The sequence below is a fragment of the Ranitomeya variabilis genome, chromosome 3 (genome assembly GCF_051348905.1).
Source record: "Ranitomeya variabilis isolate aRanVar5 chromosome 3, aRanVar5.hap1, whole genome shotgun sequence".
Classification (NCBI taxonomy): Eukaryota; Metazoa; Chordata; class Amphibia; order Anura; family Dendrobatidae; genus Ranitomeya; species Ranitomeya variabilis.
The window spans coordinates 503,818,169-503,839,031 of NC_135234.1; the positions used below are offsets into that span (position 1 = coordinate 503,818,169).

The following is a 20,863-nucleotide window of genomic DNA, read 5'->3' on the forward strand; positions in this document are numbered from 1 at the left end:
TGTTCTGTCTCTGCCTTCTCTGGGGGGCTGCATACCCAGGCCTGTTTCTGTACTTTGTATGTTCTATCTCTGCCTTCTCTGGGGGCTACATACCCAGACCTGTTACTGTGCTTTGTATGTTTTGTTTCCGGTTTCCTGAGGGCTGAAATACTCAGGCCTGTGTCCTTGCCCAGTATCTGTTCCTGTGTCCGTTCTTGTCTGTACTGTGTCCTATTCTTGAATCTTATCCTGTTCCTGTACCTGACCTAGTCTGAACTCAGTCCTATACCTGTGTCTACTTGTAACCTTGTCTGTAGCCTTCCCTACCCTGCTGGGTGTATCCTTGTGCTCCGCTTTCTGTGTTTACTTCTGCTCTGCTCGCCGCACCCTGTGGCTTTGCTCTGCTCTGCTCTCGGTTCCGCTCCTTGCGGCTCTGTTCTGCTCTCGGCTCCGCTTTGCATCCGACTCCGCTCACTTGCGGTTCCATCCTGCTTTCGCTCCATGCTCTGTGGTTCCATCCTGCTCTTGCTCTGTGCTCTACGATTCCATTCTGCTCCCACTCCGTGCTCTGTGGTTCCATCCTGTTCTCGCTCTGCGGCTCCGCGCTCTTTGTTAGGGTTAGTGGAACGCACAGAGTAATGAGAGATAGATACGAGGTGCGTTCGCAGCCCGGGGTCCACCGTGCAGAGATACCTATTGCTAAGGAATGGCGGATGGACACTGAGCTCACACGTGGTTTAACCTCACCCCGTGTGAAATGTAAGCGACCTCTGTTGCTTCACAGAGTCGCACTGTACACAGAAAACTATTACCCTAACTAGGGTTGTGCTTGTTCTGGAACTCTTCTGTGCTAACCGCACACATGAAGGAACCAGATGCTAAGCCAAGGCTAATTGCCCCACTGACTCTAGCTGCCTGCCTAAGTGTACAGCCCCAGAGCTAAACAGACTCTCCACATATGACTGAGTGGTAGAGTATCCACTGGCAACAGCCAAACACAATTGATATTAGCGCATGGCCGTGCGGCCATGCAAACCTTTTATAGTTATAGCTTCTTCAGGACCTTCCTAGTGGACCAATAGGAGCTGCAACAGGACCTGAGCATGTGACCCCCGACCTCCAATGAGAGGTCTTCCCTTGGGCATGCTCAGAAGGAGAAAAGCAGGACTTAGTCCCAGAAGCGTCTGCTCGCTGCTGACCAGTACTGGCTACAATGGCTGAGCCTGAAAGGGCAGCAGTAACCAAGCACACAGTATCTGCCTGAGCCAGATGCTGGGACCGATGTCTCCGCTGAGCAGGCTCCACTGCGGCTGGAGAATGGGAGACTGCAGCGGAGGTGGTTCGAGATTCCCCCTGTGCAGCAGCGGGAACTCGAGACCTAACACTCTGCAGTTCCATCCTGCTCTCGCTCCTCGCTCTGCGATTCTATCCTACTCTTGCTCTGCACCTTGCGGTTCTGCATTGCTCTGCTCCTTGCAGTTCTACCTTGCTCTGCTGCTTGCTGTTCTACCCTGCTCTGCTCCTTGCGGTTCTGCCCTGCTCCGCTCCTTGCAGTTCTGCCTGGCTTCGCTCCTTATGGTTCTGCTCCACTCTCGTTCCGCACCTCGCGGGTCTTTGTCCTGCAGTCTGAACAAGTCCCTACCTGTTCCCATAAATCACTTATACCTGTCTATGTTCCTGTCTTACCCGTACCGGTTCCAGTCCTGTTAGCTGTACCCGCCTGCCAGTGTCTCAGCCGTGCCCGCCTGTCTGCCAGTGTCTCAGCCGTATCTGCCTGTCTGCCAGTGTCTCAGCCGTGCCCGCCTGTCTGCCGGTGTCTCAGCCGTGCCCGCCTGTCTGCCAGTGTCTCAGCCGTGCCCACCTGCCTGTCAGTGTTCCGTTCCCCAGTGAGATCAGCAGCCACAGCCAGACTCCACCATGGAGTGGTACCTGGCAGCTACCTGCCGCACAAGCCTGACCTCACCATCAGAGGCTCCAGTGAACACCAAGGAAGCTGCTTAGTCACGCCCCGCTAGGGAAGTCTGGTTTGTGGCACATTGGGGCCACAACCCCACACGCTCATGCCAACAAGTCTGGGCGCAAGTGTTACAACACCCCTACGTAGATTTTTGGGGCTTAATCACCAAGCCAGTGAAGCCTTTACTCAGCCTGGGGTCTGAACTCTGCTGTTCAGAGAGATGGGATTCCTGTTGCAGCTCCTGAGAATATGAGTCTGTAGGACCCTGGAGTGGGCCTGAGTCCAAGGCACTGACTGAATGCAAGAAGTCATCGAGCCTAGGATGGACATGGCTTCTCGAAGAGTAGGGGACCTCTGCTTCCTGAATCCTGAGATTTTGGTCATCACAGTCAGGCGATGATATTCTGGTATTAAATCAGTAGAACTCGTAGGAACCTTCTTTTTGTGGAGGGTTGGAGTTCTGATTTTTTCAGATTTGGGAGCCATCCTACTCTTTGTAAAATATCTATAGATCCTGCTGCATGACTCCTGAGAGTTTGAGCAGATGGGGCTATGATTAGATCGTCCAGATAAAGGATAATGCAGATACTTTGTCCCCGGATGTAGGTCACTGCCTCTGACATGATCCTGGAGAACACCCTTGGTGCTGAGGAAATGCCAAATGGGAGCACATTGTATTGATAGTGCTTCACCTGTTGGTTTTGTAGGACTGCAAATCTCAGGTACTTTCTGTGGCGAGGATGGATTGGTACGTGAAAATAAGCATCCTACAGATCGATGGTTGCCATAAAATAATGAGGTCCTATCAGGGGAATTGCCGATTTCACTGATTCCATCTTGAATCTCCGATATGTGATGTGACGGTTGAGACTCTTCAAATCTATTATGATGTGTGCATCTCCTGTAAGGTTTTCTCATTAGAAAGAGGCGGGAGTAATGACCTCTTCCCCACTCGTCCACAGGTACTGGGGAGATTGCATTTGATTCTAGATGATCCTGCAGACCCGATATCAGTAAGTCGTAGGCTCCTTGAGATGGTATAGAGGTGACTCTTAGACTCAGAGGAGGGGAGGAGTCGAACTCTATAAGGAGGCCCTCCTTGATAACATTGAGAACCCAATGGCAATTGGAAATTACCTGCCACTGATGGAAAAAATTTGAGAGCCTCCCTCCTACAGAGTCGGAGTCATTGCTTGTCCTGTTGGTGCTGCTGCTGGGGGACAAGGATGTGTTTGACCTTCCCTTTAGCATAGCATCTCCTGATTTTTCCTTTACCCCTTGCTTGAGGGGTCTGAGGCAGTGAGGCACCAAAAAAGCGTTTCTTGGTGGTTTTCTGCTTAGGAAGGGTTTTCTTTTTGTCTGTGGCCTTTTCCATTATATCATCAGGAGCTGGCCCAAAGACATATTCACCTTTAAAGGGGATGGAGCACAACTTGATCTTAGAAGTGACATCCCCACTCCACATTTTAAGCCAAAGCACCCCTCTATCAGAGTTGGACTGAACCAGGAGCCTAGCGGCGATACGAACGGATTCCGCAAAGGCGTCAGCCAAGAATCCGGTTGCCCTTTTGAGCAACGAAAGAGAGTCTAATAACTCCCCTCTTCAGGTCCCCTGAGAGATGAAATTCTCTAATTGACCCAACCACCAGAAAAGGGATCTGGCCACATAGGTGGAAGCTGTGTTGGTCTTAAGTAAAGAGATGGAAGTCTTCCAGGATTTTTTTTCAGCAGACTTTCCGCCTTCCTATCCATTGGGTCTTTAAGCAGACATGAATCTTCAAAGCGGAGTGCAGTTCTTTTGGCTACTCTTGCCACCTGCACATCCTCCTTAGGAACATCCCAACTAACTAACCCACCCTCCAGCGGGAACCTATGTTTAAGCTCCAAGGGGGTGCTTAGACGTTTCTCCGAGGATTCCCACTCCTGAGAGCTCATGTTCAGGATGTTTTCATTGACCAGAAAACCAATCTATTTTCCTGCTTTCAATCCTCCAAACATTTAGTCCTGAATTGTTTGGGGAACTTGTTCCTCCTCCAAACCCATAGTGCTACGGACTGCACTAAGTAACTCCTCCATATACGCTGTAGAAAAGAGATATTTCTTAGCCTCCAATATCCTATGAGATGAAGATTCCTCTCAGTTTTCTGAAGCTGAGTCACAAGAGCCTTCAGAATCAGAGTCAGAATCCTCAATTTGGATCTTTCTCTTCTTGGGGGAGATGGTCCCGGAGAAGGAGGTGGAGGTGTAAAGACCGCCAAGAAGGACTGGACCTCCTGCTTGACAAGAGTACGTATTTCATCCAGGAGTGAGGAATGCTCAGTCCTAACCACCTTATCCGTACACTCCTGACATAGCTTCTTCTCCCAGAGAGAGGGAAGCTTCTTATTACAGATGGCACATTTAGGAACCTTCTTATGTTTTTTGGGGGCAGACATGTCTCCCTAGAAAAAAGGGAGGGAAGTATAACTAAAAAGTACCCTAATACTGTACCCACGACTCTGGCTAGGACCCACCCCCCTCCACAGACTTACTGAGGCTGGGGCAACGCTGGGCTCTGCAGATGCAGGGCAGGAAGCAGACACACCATCCATACTGCAGAGATTAGCCTTACCTGGAGGTAATAAACCCTGCCCCCAGTGCCAAAAGAGTTATCCCTCCTCCCCCTCCAGGTCCTGAGCAGGCGTGACAAGATCAGTGTGCTCGGCATGACGTTCGGTAGGCGGGGGCTGCAGAAAGCCAGACCCGGAAGCACATGCGCTCCACAGTGGAATGCAAACCCCATAAGGGACTCACATGTGGTATGACACCACTTCCGGGTCATGCTGAACAGCGTGCAGGAGGGAGAAGAAGCCAGCTATGGGGATCACTGGCCCACTTTACCACCAGCGGGAGCACAGGTGGGCCTGGAAGTCCCGTGTCCTCCGCAAGGCAGGGAGACGGGACCAGCATGGAGGAGGAGAGCTGAGCTCACAAATACCACTGCCCGGCTTCAGCACAAGAGACAGGTATACTGTTGTTGCCGGCCACACAGCATACGAAAAATAAAAAACCTCTCCATGCTCCATGGGGGACAGGAACGACACTGACGAGTGGGAGGTGGGAGGGGCTTTTAACCTCTTTGCACTTCCTGTCCCCCATTAGGGCGTGGAGACAACCTCCTATGCTGTCATAGAAGGTGACTAAAGAAAAAGTGTATGTCCAGTCGTAATGTGACACTAGTCACTATTCACAGACAAGCATTGAGGCATGGTAGTCAAATGTTTCAGGGTACAATACTAAGAGGGCACAAAATAAACAAAAGAGGAAAGACAAAGGTTAGCGGATCAGAGCAAAGGGGAAAGAAAATGGATGATCAGAACAAGGTCCAAGGTCAGGCAGCAATAGATCAACATGTACTACCGAGCAAATGCTACGACTGGTGAAGATCAAGGACTGACAGCTTAGCTAATAATCAAGTAGAACAGAGAACACCTGAAAGAAGCTCAGCACCTCCCAGTCTCAAACTGGACAGCTGAGCAGTCTGTCAAAATGACAGCTCAGTACACCCCTTGACTAGATTGCATGACTGAGCTGTCATTCACTGCTTCCAAGACATACTGAGCAGAGGAATAGTTACATTCACTTTAGAATTTCACTAGAATTTTTTTTTATTTTCTAGTACATTATAAAATGTCATTCAGTACTACACTCATCTCACAAAAAATGCCCTCTTATACCTAAAAAGGAAAAACTTTTATAAAAGGGAGGCAACAAAGTAAAAACACAAAAACAATAATTGGGGTGTTGGGAAAGGGTTCAATGTGTGATCACAGATTTAAATTATCAGCCTTGCTCCATGGACAATTCTAACACAATATATAACAGGATGGATTTAATTTAAATAATGTTGACAAAAATGTTTAGTCTTGTGTTACAAAGTTTAGGGCCAGAATGAATATTCCCTTTAAAAAAAAAAACTAAAATTACATTCAGTAAAGATGGAGTTATTCAAATTTACATCAACAGCATCCCATACTTTTTTCTGTATTGTTAGTATACCTAATTCAACTGCTGGTAATCACACATGTCCATAATGTTAATATATTATTAGCTAAATAGTAGGAATTGACTTCTGTTACGACCTGGTTATCCAAGGCTTCTGACACAGCTTCAGCTGCACTATCCACATTGGCCACTGGGTAGGGCTGTAGATTCCATATCCATTCCATAGCTTCTTCTATGGAGCGCTGGGTGACAAGCATTGGCTTCTCATGCCACTTTACAGGCTTTTGTGAAACCCTGCACAAAATATGTACATATGTAAATATAGTCATACAAACATTCATTACAATTTTTTTAAAGTTTAGTTTTAAATCTATACAAGTTTCACACTAATCGCTTTTTAGGTTAACCCCTTCACCCCCAAGGGTGGTTTGCACGTTAATGACCGGGCCAATTTTTACAATTCTGACCACTGTCCCTTTATGAGGTTATAACTCTGGAACGCTTTAACGGATCTTGGCGATTCTGACAATGTTTTCTCGTGACATATTGTACTTCATGATAGTGGTAAAATTTCTTCGATATAACTTGCGTTTATTTGTGAAAAAAATGAATATTTGGCGAAAATTTTGAAAATTTCGCAATTTTCCAACTTTGAATTTTTATGCCCTTAAATCACAGACATATGTCACGAAAAATACTTAATAAGTAACATTTCCCACATGTCTACTTTACATCAGCACAATTTTGGAACCAAAATTTTTTTTTGTGACGGAGTTATAAGGGTTAAAAGTTGACCAGCAATTTCTCATTTTTACAACACCATTTTTTTTTAGGGACCACATCTCATTTGAAGTCATTTTGAGGGGTCTATATAATAGAAAATACCCAAGTGTGACACCATTCTAAAAACTGCACCCCTCAAGGTACTCAAAACCACATTCAAGAAGTTTATTAACCCTTCAGGTGTTTCACAGGAATTTTTGGAATGTTTAAATAAAAATAAACATTTAACTTTTTTTCACACAAAATTTATTTCAGCTCCAATTTGTTTTATTTTACCAAGGGTAACAGGAGAAAATAGACTGCAAAATTTGTTGTACAATTTGTCCTGAGTACGCTGATACCCGATATGTGGGGGTAAACCACTGTTTGGGCGCATGGCAGAGCTCGGAAGGAAAGGAGCGATATTTGACTTTTCAATGCAAAATTGACTGGAATTGAGATGGGACGCCATGTTGCATTTGGAGAGCCCCTGATGTGCCTAAACATTGAAACCCCCCACAAGTGACACCATTTTGGAAAGTAGACCCCCTAAGGATCTTATCTAGATGTGTGGTGAGCACTTTGACCCAACAGGTGCTTCACAGAAGTTTATAATGCAGAGCCGTAAAAATAAAAAATCATATTTTTTCACAAAAATGATCTTTTCGCCCCCAATTTTTTATTTTCCCAAGGGTAAGAGAAGAAATTGGACCCCAAAAATTGTTGTGCAATTTGTCCTGAGTACGCTGATACCCCATATGTGGGTGTAAACCATTGTTTGGGCGCAGGGCAGAGCTCGGAAGGGAAGGAGCGCCATTTGACTTTTCAATGCAAAATTGACTGGAATTGAGATGGGACGCCATGTTGCGTTTGGAGAGCCCCTGATGTGCCTAAACATTGAAACCCCCCACAAGTGACACCATTTTGGAAAGTAGACCCCTTAAGGAACTTATCTAGATGTGTGTTGAGCACTTTGAACCCCCAAGTGTTTCACTACAGTTTATAACGCAGAGCCGTGAAAATAAAAATTCTTTTTTTCACAAAAATGATTTTTTAGCCCCCAGTTTTGTATTTTCACAAGGGTATCAGGATAAATTGGACCCCAAACGTTGTTGTCCAATTTGTCCTGAGTACGCTGATACCCCATATGTGGGGGGGAACCACTGTTTGGGTGCATGACAGAGCTCGGAAGGGAAGGAGCGCCATTTGGAATGCAGACTTAAATGGATTGGTCTGCAGGCGTCACGTTGCATTTGCAGAGCCCCTGATGTACCCAAACAGTACAAACCCCCCACAAGTGACCCCATATTGGAAACTAGACCCCCCAAGGAACTTATCTAGATGTGTTGTGAGAACTTTGAACCCCCAAGTGTTTCACTACAGTTTATAACGCAGAGCCGTGAAAATAAAAATTCTTTTTTTTTTTCACAAAAATGATTTTTTAGCCCCCAGTTTTGTATTTTCTCAAGGGTATCAGGATAAATTGGACCCCAAACGTTGTTGTCCAATTTGTCCTGAGTACGCTGATACCCCATATGTGGGGGGGAACCACTGTTTGGGCACATGACAGAGCTCGGAAGGGAAGGAGCGCCATTTGGAATGCAGACTTAAATGGTTTGGTCTGCAGGCGTCACGTTGCATTTGCAGAGCCCCTGATGTACCCAAACAGTACAAACCCCCCACAAGTGACCCCATATTGGAAACTAGACCCCCCAAGGAACTTATCTAGATGTGTTGTGAGAACTTTGAACCCCCAAGTGTTTCACTACAGTTTACAACGCAGAGCCGTGAAAATAAAAAATCTTTTTTTTCCCACAAAACTTATTTTTTGGCCCCTAGTTTTGTATTTTCCCAAGGGTAGCAGGAGAAATTGGACCCCAAAAGATGATGTCCAATTTGTCCTGAGTACGCTGATACCCCATATGTTGGGGTAAACCCCTGTTTGGGCACACGGGAGAGCTCTGAAGGGAAGGAGCACTGTTTTCCTTTTTCAACGCAGAATTGGCTGGAATTCAGATCGGATGCTATGTCCCGTTTGGAGAGCCCCTGATGTGCCTAAACAGTGGAAACCCCCCAATTATAACTGAAACCCTAATCCAAACACACCCCTTACCCTAATCCCAACAGTAACCCTAACCACTCCTCTAACCCAGACACACCCAACCCTATTCCCAACCGTAAATGTAATCCAAACCCTAACCCTATCTTTAGCCCCAACCCTAACCGTAGCCCCAACCCTAGCCCCAACCCTAGCCCCAACCCTAGCCCTAACCCTAGCCCTAACCCTAGCAATAACCCTAGCCCTATCACTAGCCCTAACACTAGCCGTAACACTAGCCCTAACCCTAGCCCTAACCCTAGCCCTAACCCTAGCCCTAACCCTAGCCCTAACCCTAGCCCCAACCCTAGCCCCAACCCTAGCCCCAACCCTAGCCCCAACCCTAGCCCTAACCCTAGCCCCAGCCCTAGCCCTAGCCCTAACCCTAGCCCTAGCCCTAACCCTAGCCCCAACCCTAGCCCTAACCCTAGCCCTAACCCTTGCCCTAACCCTAACCCTAGCCCTAACTCTAGTCCTAACTCTAGCCCTAACCCTAATGGGAAAATGGAAATAAATACATTTTTTAATTTTTTAATTTTTCCCTAACTAAGGGGGTGATGAAGGGGGGTTTGATTTACTTTTATAGCGGGTTATTTAGCGGATTTTTATGATTGGCAGCCGTCACACACTGAAAGACGCTTTTTATTGCAAAAAAATATTTTTTGCGTTACCACATTTTGAGAGCTGTAATTTTTCCATATTTGAGTCCACAGAGTCATGTGAGATCTTGTTTTTTGCGGGACAAGTTGACGTTTTTATTGGTAACATTTTCGGACACGTGACATTTTTTGATCGCTTTTTATTCCGATTTTTGTGAGGCAGAGTGATCAAAAACCAGCTATTCATGAATTTCTTTTGGGGGAGGCGTTTATACCATTCCGCGTTTGGTAAAATTGATAAAGCAATTTTATTCGTCGGGTCAGTACGATTACGATATCTCATTTATATCATTTTTTTTATGTTTTGGCGCTTTTATACGATAAAAACTATTTTATAGAAAAAATAATTATTTTGGTATCGCTTTATTCTCAGGACTATAATTTTTTTATTTTTTTGCTGATGATGCTGTATGGCAGCTCGTTTATTGCGGGACAAGATGACGTTTTCAGCGGTACCATGGTTATTTATATCAGTCTTTTTGATCGCGTGTTATTCCACATTTTGTTCGGCGGTATGATAATAAAGCGTTGTTTTTTGCCTCGTTTTTTTGGTTTTTTTTCTTACGGTGTTTACTGAAGGGGTTAACTAGTGGGGCAGTTTTATAGGTTGGGTCGTTACGGACGCGGCGATACTAAACATGTGTACTTTTATTGTTTTTTTTTATTTTATTTAGCTAAAGAAATGTATTTATGGGAATAATATTTTTTTTTTTTCTTTATTTAGGATATTTTTTTATTTTTTTTTTACACACATATGGGGAATTTTTTTTTTACTTTTTTACTTTGTCCCAGGGGGGGACATCACAGATCATTGATCTGGCAGTGTGCACAGCACTCTGCCAGATCTGCGATCTGCTGTGCAGGGCTGCAGGCTGACCAAGTGTCTGCTCTGAGCAGGCACTCGGTAAGCCACCTCCCTCCCTGCAGGACCCGGATGCCGCGGCCATCTTGGATCCGGGACCTGCGGCGAGGAGGGAGGTAGGAGACCCTCGGAGCAACGCGATCACATCGCGTTGCTCCGGGGGTCTCAGGGAAGCCCGCAGGGAGCCCCCTCCCTGCGCGATGCTTCCCTATACCGCCGGTACACCGCGATCATGTTTGATCGCGGTGTGCCGGGGGTTAATGTGCCGGGGGCGGTCCGTGACCGCTCCTGGCACATAGTGCCGGATGTCAGCTGCGATAGCCCCGTGAGCGCGGCCGATCGCGTATGACGTACTATCCCGTCGGTGGTCATACGGGCCCACCCCACCTCGACGGGATAGTACGTCAGATGTCAGAAAGGGGTTAAGGAAGTCATGTAGGTACCCACAATACATATATACAGCTCTGGCAAAAATTAAGTGACCACTGCAAAATGTTCAGTTTGTCAGATTTTTCTCTTTATAGGTATATTTTTTAGTAAAATGTAAATTGTTCTTTTATTCTATAAACTACTGACATCATGTCTCTGAAGTTCCAAGCAATATTTTTTTTAATTTAATTTCTGAAAATGAGAAATGGTCAAAATAACAAAAATATGCATTGCTTGCAGACCTCAAATAATGCAAAAAAAAGTTCATAATCATTTAGAAACAACAATACTAATGTTTTAACTCAGGAAGAGTTCAGAGATCAATATTTTGTGGGATAACCATGATTTTTAATCACAGCTTTCATGCGTCTTGGCATGTTTTCCACCAGTCTTTCACACTGCTTTTGGGTGACCTTATGCCACTCCTGGTACAAAAATTTAAGCAGTTCTGCTGTTTGATGGCTTGTGACTATCCATCTTCCTCTTGGTTACACTAACAGGGATTTGATGTGGGGATCCTTCATCCACACCTTGATTGACCTAGCTGTGTGGCATGGCACATTGTCCTGCTGGAAAAAACAGTCCTCAAAGTAGGGGAACATTGTCTGAGCAGAAGGAATTAACTGTTTTTCCAGGATAACCTTGTATGCGGCTTGATTCATACGTCCTTTGCAAAGAACAACCTGCCTAATTCCAGCCTAGTTGAAGCATCCACAGGTCATCACCGATCCTCCTCCAAATTTCACAGTGGGTGCAAGACACTGTTGCTTGTATGCCTCTCCAGGTCTCCGTCTGACCATTAGATGACCAGTTGTTGAGGATCTCATCTCGGTATCTAATGGCAGTCAGGCTACCTCCAGCGAGCACATGGACAGCTGTGCGGCCCTCCAAAGAAATGCCATCCCACACCATTACTGACCCACTGCCAAACTGGTCATGCTGAAGGATGTTGCAGGCAGCAGATCGCTCTCCACGGCGTCTCCAGACTCTGTCACGTCTGTCACATGTGCTCAGTGTGAACCTGCTTTCATCTGTGAAGAGCACAGGGTGCCAGTGGTGGATTTGCCAATCCTGGTGTTCTGTGGCAAATGCCAAGTGTCCTGGACGGTGTTGGGCTGTGAGCACAACCCCCATCTGTGGATGTCGGGCACTCAGACCAATCTCATGGAGTCGGTTTCTAACAGTTTGTGCAGACACATGCACATTTGGGGCCTGCTGGAGGTCATTTTGCAGGGCTCTGGCAGTGCTCCTCCTGTTCCTCCTTGCACAAAGGCTGAGGTAGCGGCCCTGTTGCTGGGTTGTTGCTCTCCTACGGCCCCCTCCACATCTCCTGGTGTATTGGCCTGTCTCCTGGCAGCGCCTCCAGCCTCTGGACACTACGCCGACAGACACAGCAAACCTTCTTGCCACAACTCACATTGATGTGCCATCCTGGATGAGCTGCACTATCTGAGCCACTTGTGTGGGTTGTAGATTCCATCTCATGCTACCACGAGTGTGAAAGCACAACCAACATTCAAAAGTGACCAAAACATCATCAGCCAGAAAGCATTGGTGCTGAGATGTGGTCTCTGGTCCCCACCTGCAGAACCACTTCTTTATTGAGTGTATCTTGATAATTGCCAATAATTTCCATCTGTTGTCTATTCCATTTGCACAGCAGCATGTGAAATTGATTGTCAAACAGTGTTGCTTCCTAAGTGGACAGTTTGATTTCACGGACGTTTGATTTACTTGGAGTTATATTCTGTTGTTTAAGTGTTCCCTTTATTTTTTTGAGCAGTGTATATATATATATATATATATATATATATATATATATATATATTTATATATATATATATATATATATATTTATCTCCAAAAGTATTGGCACGCTTGACAATTAGTGCAATTACACACGTTTATTTCCTTTGTGTGCATTGGAACAACACAAAAAAAGAGTAAAAAAATTGGACACAATTTCAAGCAAAACCCCCAAAATGGACCAGACAAAATTGTTAGCACCCTCAACTTAATATTTGGTTGCACACCCTTTGGAATAAGTAACTGCAAGCAATTGTTTCCTATAACCATCAACAAGGTTCTTACACCTCTCAACTAGAACTGTATACATACATATTGCAACTTGGCGGCCATTTAAAAATGTTCCTCGCAATTAACCGTTGTTATGGCTCATGTCTAGGGATGGGCAGACCCATGGATGTTTGGGTCTGTTGGGTTTGGCAGAGCTTTATAAAAAACAATTTGGTTCTGGTACCAGAACGGTACCCGAACTCGAACCTGGGCCCTATTCAACTGAACAGGTGGCCTGAACATCCGGCAGTTCCCAAGCTGCCATCTGATAGCAGCGAGAGCAGGCGTCGCTGATGAGAGTATTCACCAGCCGGTGCTTGTCCATAGTAATAAATATGTCAATGAGATAATTAGTGCAGTGGTTGTGTATTTTACTGTACATGCATTTAGCTAATAAATAAAAGAAAAAACTGGCATGGGGTCCCCCTTAATTTTACTAAGCAGCTGAAGGAAGCGGACAGCTGGGGACTGGCGTTATCATTCTAGAAAGGGCCAATATCCATAAAGGTTCCCAACCTATTAATATCAGTGCACAGTTGACTTCGTAGCCTTTACTGGTTATTAAAATCAGGAGACCCCCTAAAAAAATGACGTGGGGTCTCCCCTATATTCAATAAGCAGCAAAGGATAAATAAACATCTATGGGCTGATATTAATAGGCTGGGAAGGGGCCATGGATATTGGCCCCCTCACAGACTAAAAACTCCAGCCCTCAGCCGCCCCAGGAATGGCGCATCCATTAGAAGCACCAATTCTGGTGCTTAGCCTTGGCTGTTCCCACTTTCCCTGGTTTGTTGGCAAGTGGGGTAATAGTTTTGGGGTTGATGTGAGCTGTTTAATGTCTGCAGACACCCCTATCACTAACTCATTACTCAAAAGTAAGAAAGACACACTCAGAAAAAAGTTCTTTAATTGAACAAAACACTCCCCAACCTGTTATGATCCCAAGTGGCGGAGGATCACAAATAGATCAGCAAGTGATTAAACTAAGGACGAGCTCTAGGGAGATGGTAACTGGACTGATCGCAAATCTGAACCTATCCAAAACAACTAGAGGTAGCCGGTGAACGTGCCTAAAAAATTCTTAGACGTCTCGAGCCAGCCTGAGGAACTAGCTACCCCTAAAGAGAAAGAAAGACCTAGCTTGCCTCCAGAGAAATAATCCCCAAAGATATAGAAGCCCCCAACAAATATTAACGGTGAAGTAAGAAGAAGGCACATACATAGGGATGAAATCAGATTCAGCAAAAGAGGCCCACTAGTACTAGAAAGCAGAAAATAGAGCAGGGGTCTATGCGATCAATAAAAAACCCTTACAAAATATCCATCCTGAGATTTCAAGAACCCACACACCAACTAACGGTGTGTGGGGAGAAACTCAGCCCACTAGAGCAACCAGCAAGCGAGGGAATTACATTTTAGCAAGCTGGAACAGAAAACATGATAAACACTGCTGATCTAAAAATGAGCAAACAAAACTTAGCTTATCCTGGATGGACTGGGAGCAAGGTAGTCAGAAGGAATCTGAGTAGCACTGATTACATCGACAGCCGGCAACAAGTGAAAGTAAAACAGAGCTATATAGGAACCTCCCAGAGGATAACGAACCAGCTGATAGCCAGAGACCAGCAGGATAACAAACAAGGCCACCAGGGGGAGCCCAAAGCAAAAGGCACACCATACCACCAGTGACCACAAGAGGGAGCCCGAAAACAGAGTTCACAACACCAACCCTCTTTTACTCATTTATTATTGTAAAAATAAAAATCAAAAATCAAAGTTATACTCACCAGTCCACCGGTAATCCATAATGCTGATGTCCTACGTCGATCCCCAACTCTGTTACATCTGATTGAACTGCTAAGCCGAGCATGAGAACACGCCTACGTAAGACCGGCAGTGGCATCATTAAGGTACCACCAGTCACACGCAGCCGCATTCTCACACTCAGCACTGTGTCATCTGGTTGCTGGGCTGAGCGGTAACATTACTGATGTCACTGCTCAGTAATGCAACCAAATTCAGTAGTGTTGGGGATCGTCATAGGACATCAGCATTATGGATTATCGGCAGACAGGTGAGTAACTTTGATTTTTTATTTTTACATCAATAAATAAGTACAAGAGGGTTGGGGAGTGTTTTGTTCAAATAAAGCATTTTGATCTGAGTGTTTTTATTACTTTTTTACTTACTGGGTTAGTAATGGGGGTGTCTGATAGACTCTTCTCCATTACTAAGCCCTAGGCTTGATGTCAGCTCACAATAAAAAGCTGACATCAACCCCAAAATATTACCCCACTTGCCAATGCACCAGAGCAAGTGGGAAGAGCTGGACAAAGCGCCAGAATTGGCTCATCTAATGGATGTAGCTTTTCAGGGGCGCCTGTGGGATGCTATTTTTAGGCTGGGGATGGCCAATATCCATGACCCCTTACTAGTCTTAGAATACCAGCCCCCGATTGCCTGCTTTAACCTGTCTGGTTATCAAAAATGTTTTTTTTTTATTATTTATTTAAATAATTTAATAAAACGGTGTGGGGACGCCTTTATTTTTGCTAACCAGCCAAGATAAAGCTGACAGCTGAGGGCTGCTGCCTGCAGCTGTAAGATTTCCTGGGCTAGTTATTAAGAAAATTAGGGACCGAAAAGTCTTTTTTCTTTATTTTTTAACATGATTCCCCTGCCAATCACAGCCATGCCAATACCTGACATGGCTGTGATGGGGCCGGATGTGCCCACACAGGAAAAGCTTGTTGATTGGCTGCGCTGCAGCCTTTCAAAAAGCTTTTTTCGGGCTGTCGAACACAAACAGTAACACAGACCTCCTGAAAAAGTCCGTGTTTGGGGTTCGTGCACAGACCCCGAACTTTACCGTTTGGGTTCGCCCATTTCTACTCATATCTTAAAACTATATTACTGTAACTGTAATCATGAGGCACCAGTAGTTCTATTAATGGTGAGCAGGTAATCCTGACTCTCCCAAAGCACCTTAGGGATGCCCGCCTTGGACTACTCCAAATTGCAATCAAAACTAAAAAACGGAGGAAAAATGTCCACATCAACATATTTATAAAAATATTCAAATAAGTTAATTATAATCACCTTATTATATATAAATCACATAAATACAAAAGTACAAAGTACAAAAATGTGCGTGCTGTCAGCACAGACATAAAGCAGGAGGCATTACAAGGAGAACATGACAGTGGCCAAGTCTAGAGGGGGAGCACAAAGATGTACCCCTCTGGTTGCAGCATTAATCCTTATTTATATGGCCATGACTATATATATCACACATTAGGTCCAATACTACCAAAATCACGGCCACCATATAAACAGTAACATAGTTAAGTACAATAGCTGCTTACCCATTGGTAGTCAGGGTTCGTACCCCCACCTCACTTGGCACCCCGGACGCGCGTTTTGCGTGGCTTATATCTTAAAACTAATAGAAAGATGACTGAGCAGTATAAGAAGCAAAGAAACCAGAGCTTCACGCTATAACAATACTAAATAAATGACAGTAGTCAGAAGGAATCTGAGTAGCACTGATTACATCGACAGCCGGCAACAAGTGAAAGTAAAACAGAGCTATATAGGAACCTCCCAGAGGATAACGAACCAGCTGATAGCCAGAGACCAGCAGGATAACAAACAAGGCCACCAGGGGGAGCCCAAAGCAAAAGGCACACCATACCACCAGTGACCACAAGAGGGAGCCCGAAAACAGAGTTCACAACAGTACCCCCCCCTTAAGAAGGGGTCACCGAACCCTCATGAAAACCCCCAGGGCGATCAGGATGAGCCACATGGAAGGCACGAACCAAATCGGCCGCATGAACATCAGAGGCGACAACCCAAGAATTATCCTCCTGACCATAGCCCTTCCACTTGACCAAATACTGGAGCCTCCGTCTAGAAACACGAGAATCCAAGATCTTCTCCACCACGTATTCCAATTCTCCCTCAACCAGCACCGGGGCAGGAGGCTCAACCGGAAGAACCACAGGTACCACATACCTCCGCAACAACGAGCGATGGAACACATTATGAATAGCAAATGATGCCGGGAGGTCCAGACGGAATGACACAGGGCCAAGGACTTCCAGAATCTTATAAGGACCGATAAACCGAGGCTTGAACTTAGGAGAGGAGACCTTCATAGGAACGAAGCGAGAAGACAACCTGTTGTGAAATTGGATTCTGGGCTCCCCCGGTGGCCACTTGTGGAATTGAACTTGTGTGCATCATCCCCTCTGTTCACCTGCTCCTATCAGGATGTGGGAGTCGCTATATAACCTTGCTCCTCTGTCAGTTTCTTGCCGGTCAACAATGTAATCAGAAGCCTTCTGTGCTTGTTCCTGCTACTAGACAACTCCCAGCTAAGTTGGACTTTTGTCCTTGTGTGTTTTTGCATTTTGTTCCTGTTCACAGCTGCTGTTTCGTTACTGTGTCTGGAAAGCTCTTGTGATCGGAAATTGCCACTCTGGTGTTATGAGTTAATGCTAGAGTCTTAAAGGAATTTCTGGATGGTGTTTTGATAGGGTTTTCTGCTGACCATGAAAGTGTCCTTTCTGTCTTCCTGCTATCTAGAAAGCGGACCTCGATTTTGCTAAACCTATTTTCATACTACGTTTGTCATTTCATCTAAAATCACCGCCAATATATGTGGGGGCCTCTGTCTGCCTTTTGGGAAAATTTCTCTAGAGGTGAGCCAGGACTGTCTTTTCCTCTGCTAGGATTAGGTAGTTCTCCGGCTGGCGCTGGGCATCTAGGGTTAAAAAACGTAGGCATGCTACCCGGCCACTTCTAGTTGTGCGGCAGGTTTAGTTCATGGTCAGTATAGTTTCCATCTTCCAAGAGCTAGTTCTCATATATGCTGGGCTATGTTCTCTCGCCATTGAGAATCATGACAGTTTGACCGGCCCAAAAAAGGGTTAAATTACTGGCTGAGAAAGGAGAGAAAAAAGAAGTCTGCTACAATTTTTTTTTTTTTTTTTTTTTCCTCTAGTTCTGAGTGTGCTCTTAATTGAATCACTTGCTAGTCTGCCTATACTGCAGCCTTCCTCTCTTTCTCTCCTTCTAATCCTTGAATGGCTCTGTGTTCACCTGTTTCAAATGGATCTTCAGAGTGTAGCTACAGGTTTGAATAATCTCGCCACAAAGGTACAAAATTTGCAAGATTTTGTTGTTCATGCACCTATGTCTGAGCCTAGAATTCCTTTGCCTGAATTCTTCTCGGGGAATAGATCTCACTTTCAAAATTTTAAAAGTAATTGCAAATTGTTTTTGTCCCTGAAGTCTCGCTCTGCCGGAGACCCTGCACAGCAGGTCAGGATTGTAATTTCCTTGCTCCGGGGCGACCCTCAAGACTGGGCTTTTGCATTGGCACCAGGGGATCCTGCGTTGCTCAATGTGGATGCGTTTTTTCTGGCCTTGGGGTTGCTTTATGAGGAACCTCATTTAGAGCTTCAGGCGGAAAAGGCCTTGATGTCCTTGTCTCAGGGGCAAGATGAAGCTGAAATATACTGCCAAAAATTCCGCAAATGGTCTGTGCTTACTCAGTGGAATGAGTGCGCCCTGGCGGCGATTTTCAGAGAAGGTCTCTCTGATGCCATTAAGGATGTTATGGTGGGGTTCCCTGTGCCTGCGAGTCTGAATGAGTCCATGACGATGGCTATTCAGATCGATAGGCGTCTGCGGGAGCGCAAACCTGTGCACCATTTGGCGGTGTCTACTGAGAAAACGCCAGAAAATATGCAATGTGATAGAATTCTGTCCAGAAGCGAGCGGCAGAATTTTAGACGAAAAAATGGGTTGTGCTTCTATTGTGGTGATTCAACTCATGTTATATCAGCATGCTTTAAGCGTACTAAGAAGCCTGACAAGTCTGTTTCAATTAGCACTTTACAGTCTAAGTTTATTCTATCTGTGACCCTGATTTGTTCTTTGTCATCTATTACCGCGGACGCCTATGTCGACTCTGGCGCTGCTTTGAGTCTTATGGATTGGTCCTTTGCCAAACGCTGTGGGTATGATTTGGAGCCACTGGAGGCTCCGATACCTCTGAAAGGGATTGACTCCACCCCATTGGCTAGTAATAAACCACAATACTGGACACAAGTGACTATGCGTGTTAATCCGGATCACCAGGAGGTTATTCGCTTTCTGGTGCTGTATAATCTACATGATGTTTTGGTGCTGGGATTGCCATGGCTGCAATCTCATAACCCAGTCCTCGACTGGAGAGCTATGTCTGTGTTAAGCTGGGGCGGTGTTGTCGCAGAGAAGTTCCGACTGCTCCGTGATGAGACCTTGTGCTTTTTTTTCCCGTAAATTTTCGCCCGCCGAGCGGAATTATGATATTGGGAATCGGGAGCTTTTGGCCATGAAGTGGGCTTTTGAGGAGTGGCGTCACTGGCTTGAGGGGGCCAGACATCAGGTGGTGGTATTGACTGACCACAAAAATTTAATTTACCTTGAGTCTGCCAGGCGCCTGAATCCTAGACAGGCGCGCTGGTCGTTGTTTTTCTCTCGGTTTAATTTTGTGGTGTCGTACCTACCGGGTTCTAAGAATGTTAAGGCGGATGCCCTTTCTAGGAGTTTTGAGCCTGACTCCCCTGGTAATTCTGAGCCCACAGGTATCCTTAAAGATGGAGTGATATTGTCTGCCGTTTCTCCAGACCTGCGGCGGGCCTTGCAGGAGTTTCAGGCGGATAGACCTGATCGTTGCCCACCTGGTAGACTGTTTGTTCCTGATGATTGGACCAGTAGAGTAATCTCTGAGGTTCATTCTTCTGCGTTGGCAGGTCATCCTGGAATCTTTGGTACCAGGGATTTGGTGGCAAGGTCCTTCTGGTGGCCTTCCCTGTCACGAGATGTGCGAGGCTTTGTGCAGTCTTGTGACGTTTGTGCTCGGGCCAAGCCTTGTTGTTCTCGGGCTAGTGGATTGTTGTTGCCCTTGCCTATCCCGAAGAGGCCTTGGACGCACATCTCGATGGATTTTATTTCGGATTTGCCTGTTTCTCAGAAGATGTCTGTCATCTGGGTGGTGTGTGACCGTTTCTCTAAGATGGTCCATCTGGTTCCCTTGCCTAAGTTGCCTTCTTCTTCCGAGTTGGTTCCTCTGTTTTTTCAAAATGTTGTTCGTTTGCATGGTATTCCTGAGAATATCGTTTCTGACAGAGGGACCCAATTCGTGTCTAGATTTTGGCGGGCATTCTGTGCTAGGATGGGCATAGATTTGTCTTTTTCGTCTGCTTTCCATCCTCAGACTAATGGCCAGACCGAGCGGACTAATCAGACCTTGGAGACATATTTGAGGTGTTTTGTGTCTGCGGATCAGGATGATTGGGTTGCTTTTTTGCCTTTGGCGGAGTTCGCCCTCAATAATCGGGCCAGCTCTGCCACCTTGGTGTCCCCGTTTTTCTGTAATTTGGGGTTTCATCCTCGATTTTCCTCCGGTCAAGTGGAATCTTCGGATTGTCCTGGAGTGGATGCTGTGGTGGAGAGGTTGCATCAGATTTGGGGGCAGGTGGTGGACAATTTGAAGTTGTCCCAGGAGAAGACTCAGCTTTTTGCCAACCGCCGTCGTCGTGTTGGTCCTCGGCTTTGTGTTGGGGACTTGGTGTGGTTGTCTTCTCGTTTTGTCCCTATGAGGGTTTCTTCTCCTAAGTTTAAGCCTCGGTTCATCGGCCCGTACAAGATATTGGAGATTCTTAACCCTGTGTCTTTCCGTTTGGACCTCCCTGCATCCTTTTCGATTCATAATGTTTTTCATCGGTCATTGTTGCGCAGGTATGAGGTACCGGTTGTGCCTTCCGTTGAGCCTCCTGCTCCGGTGTTGGTTGAGGGTGAGTTGGAGTACGTTGTGGAAAAGATCTTAGACTCTCGTGTTTCCAGACGGAGACTCCAGTATCTGGTCAAATGGAAGGGATACGGTCAGGAGGATAATTCTTGGGTCACTGCCTCTGATGTTCATGCCTCCGATCTTGTCCGTGCCTTTCATAGGGCTCATCCTGATCGCCCTGGTGGTTCTGGTGAGGGTTCGGTGCCCC

The 20,863-nt window shown here is 45.8% G+C and overlaps 1 protein-coding gene across 2 annotated transcripts in view; it reads right to left on the bottom strand.

Moving 5' to 3' along the window:
• The window catches only part of VWA3B (von Willebrand factor A domain containing 3B), a 353,597-nt gene that overhangs the window by 301,470 nt on the left and 31,264 nt on the right, over positions 1 to 20,863 (bottom strand). For both annotated transcript variants that reach the window (XM_077296867.1, XM_077296866.1), the window contains exon 5: positions 6,058 to 6,214. In XM_077296867.1, coding sequence (XP_077152982.1) covers positions 6,058 to 6,214 — 157 coding nt within the window. The remainder of the gene's footprint in view (positions 1 to 6,057; positions 6,215 to 20,863) is intronic.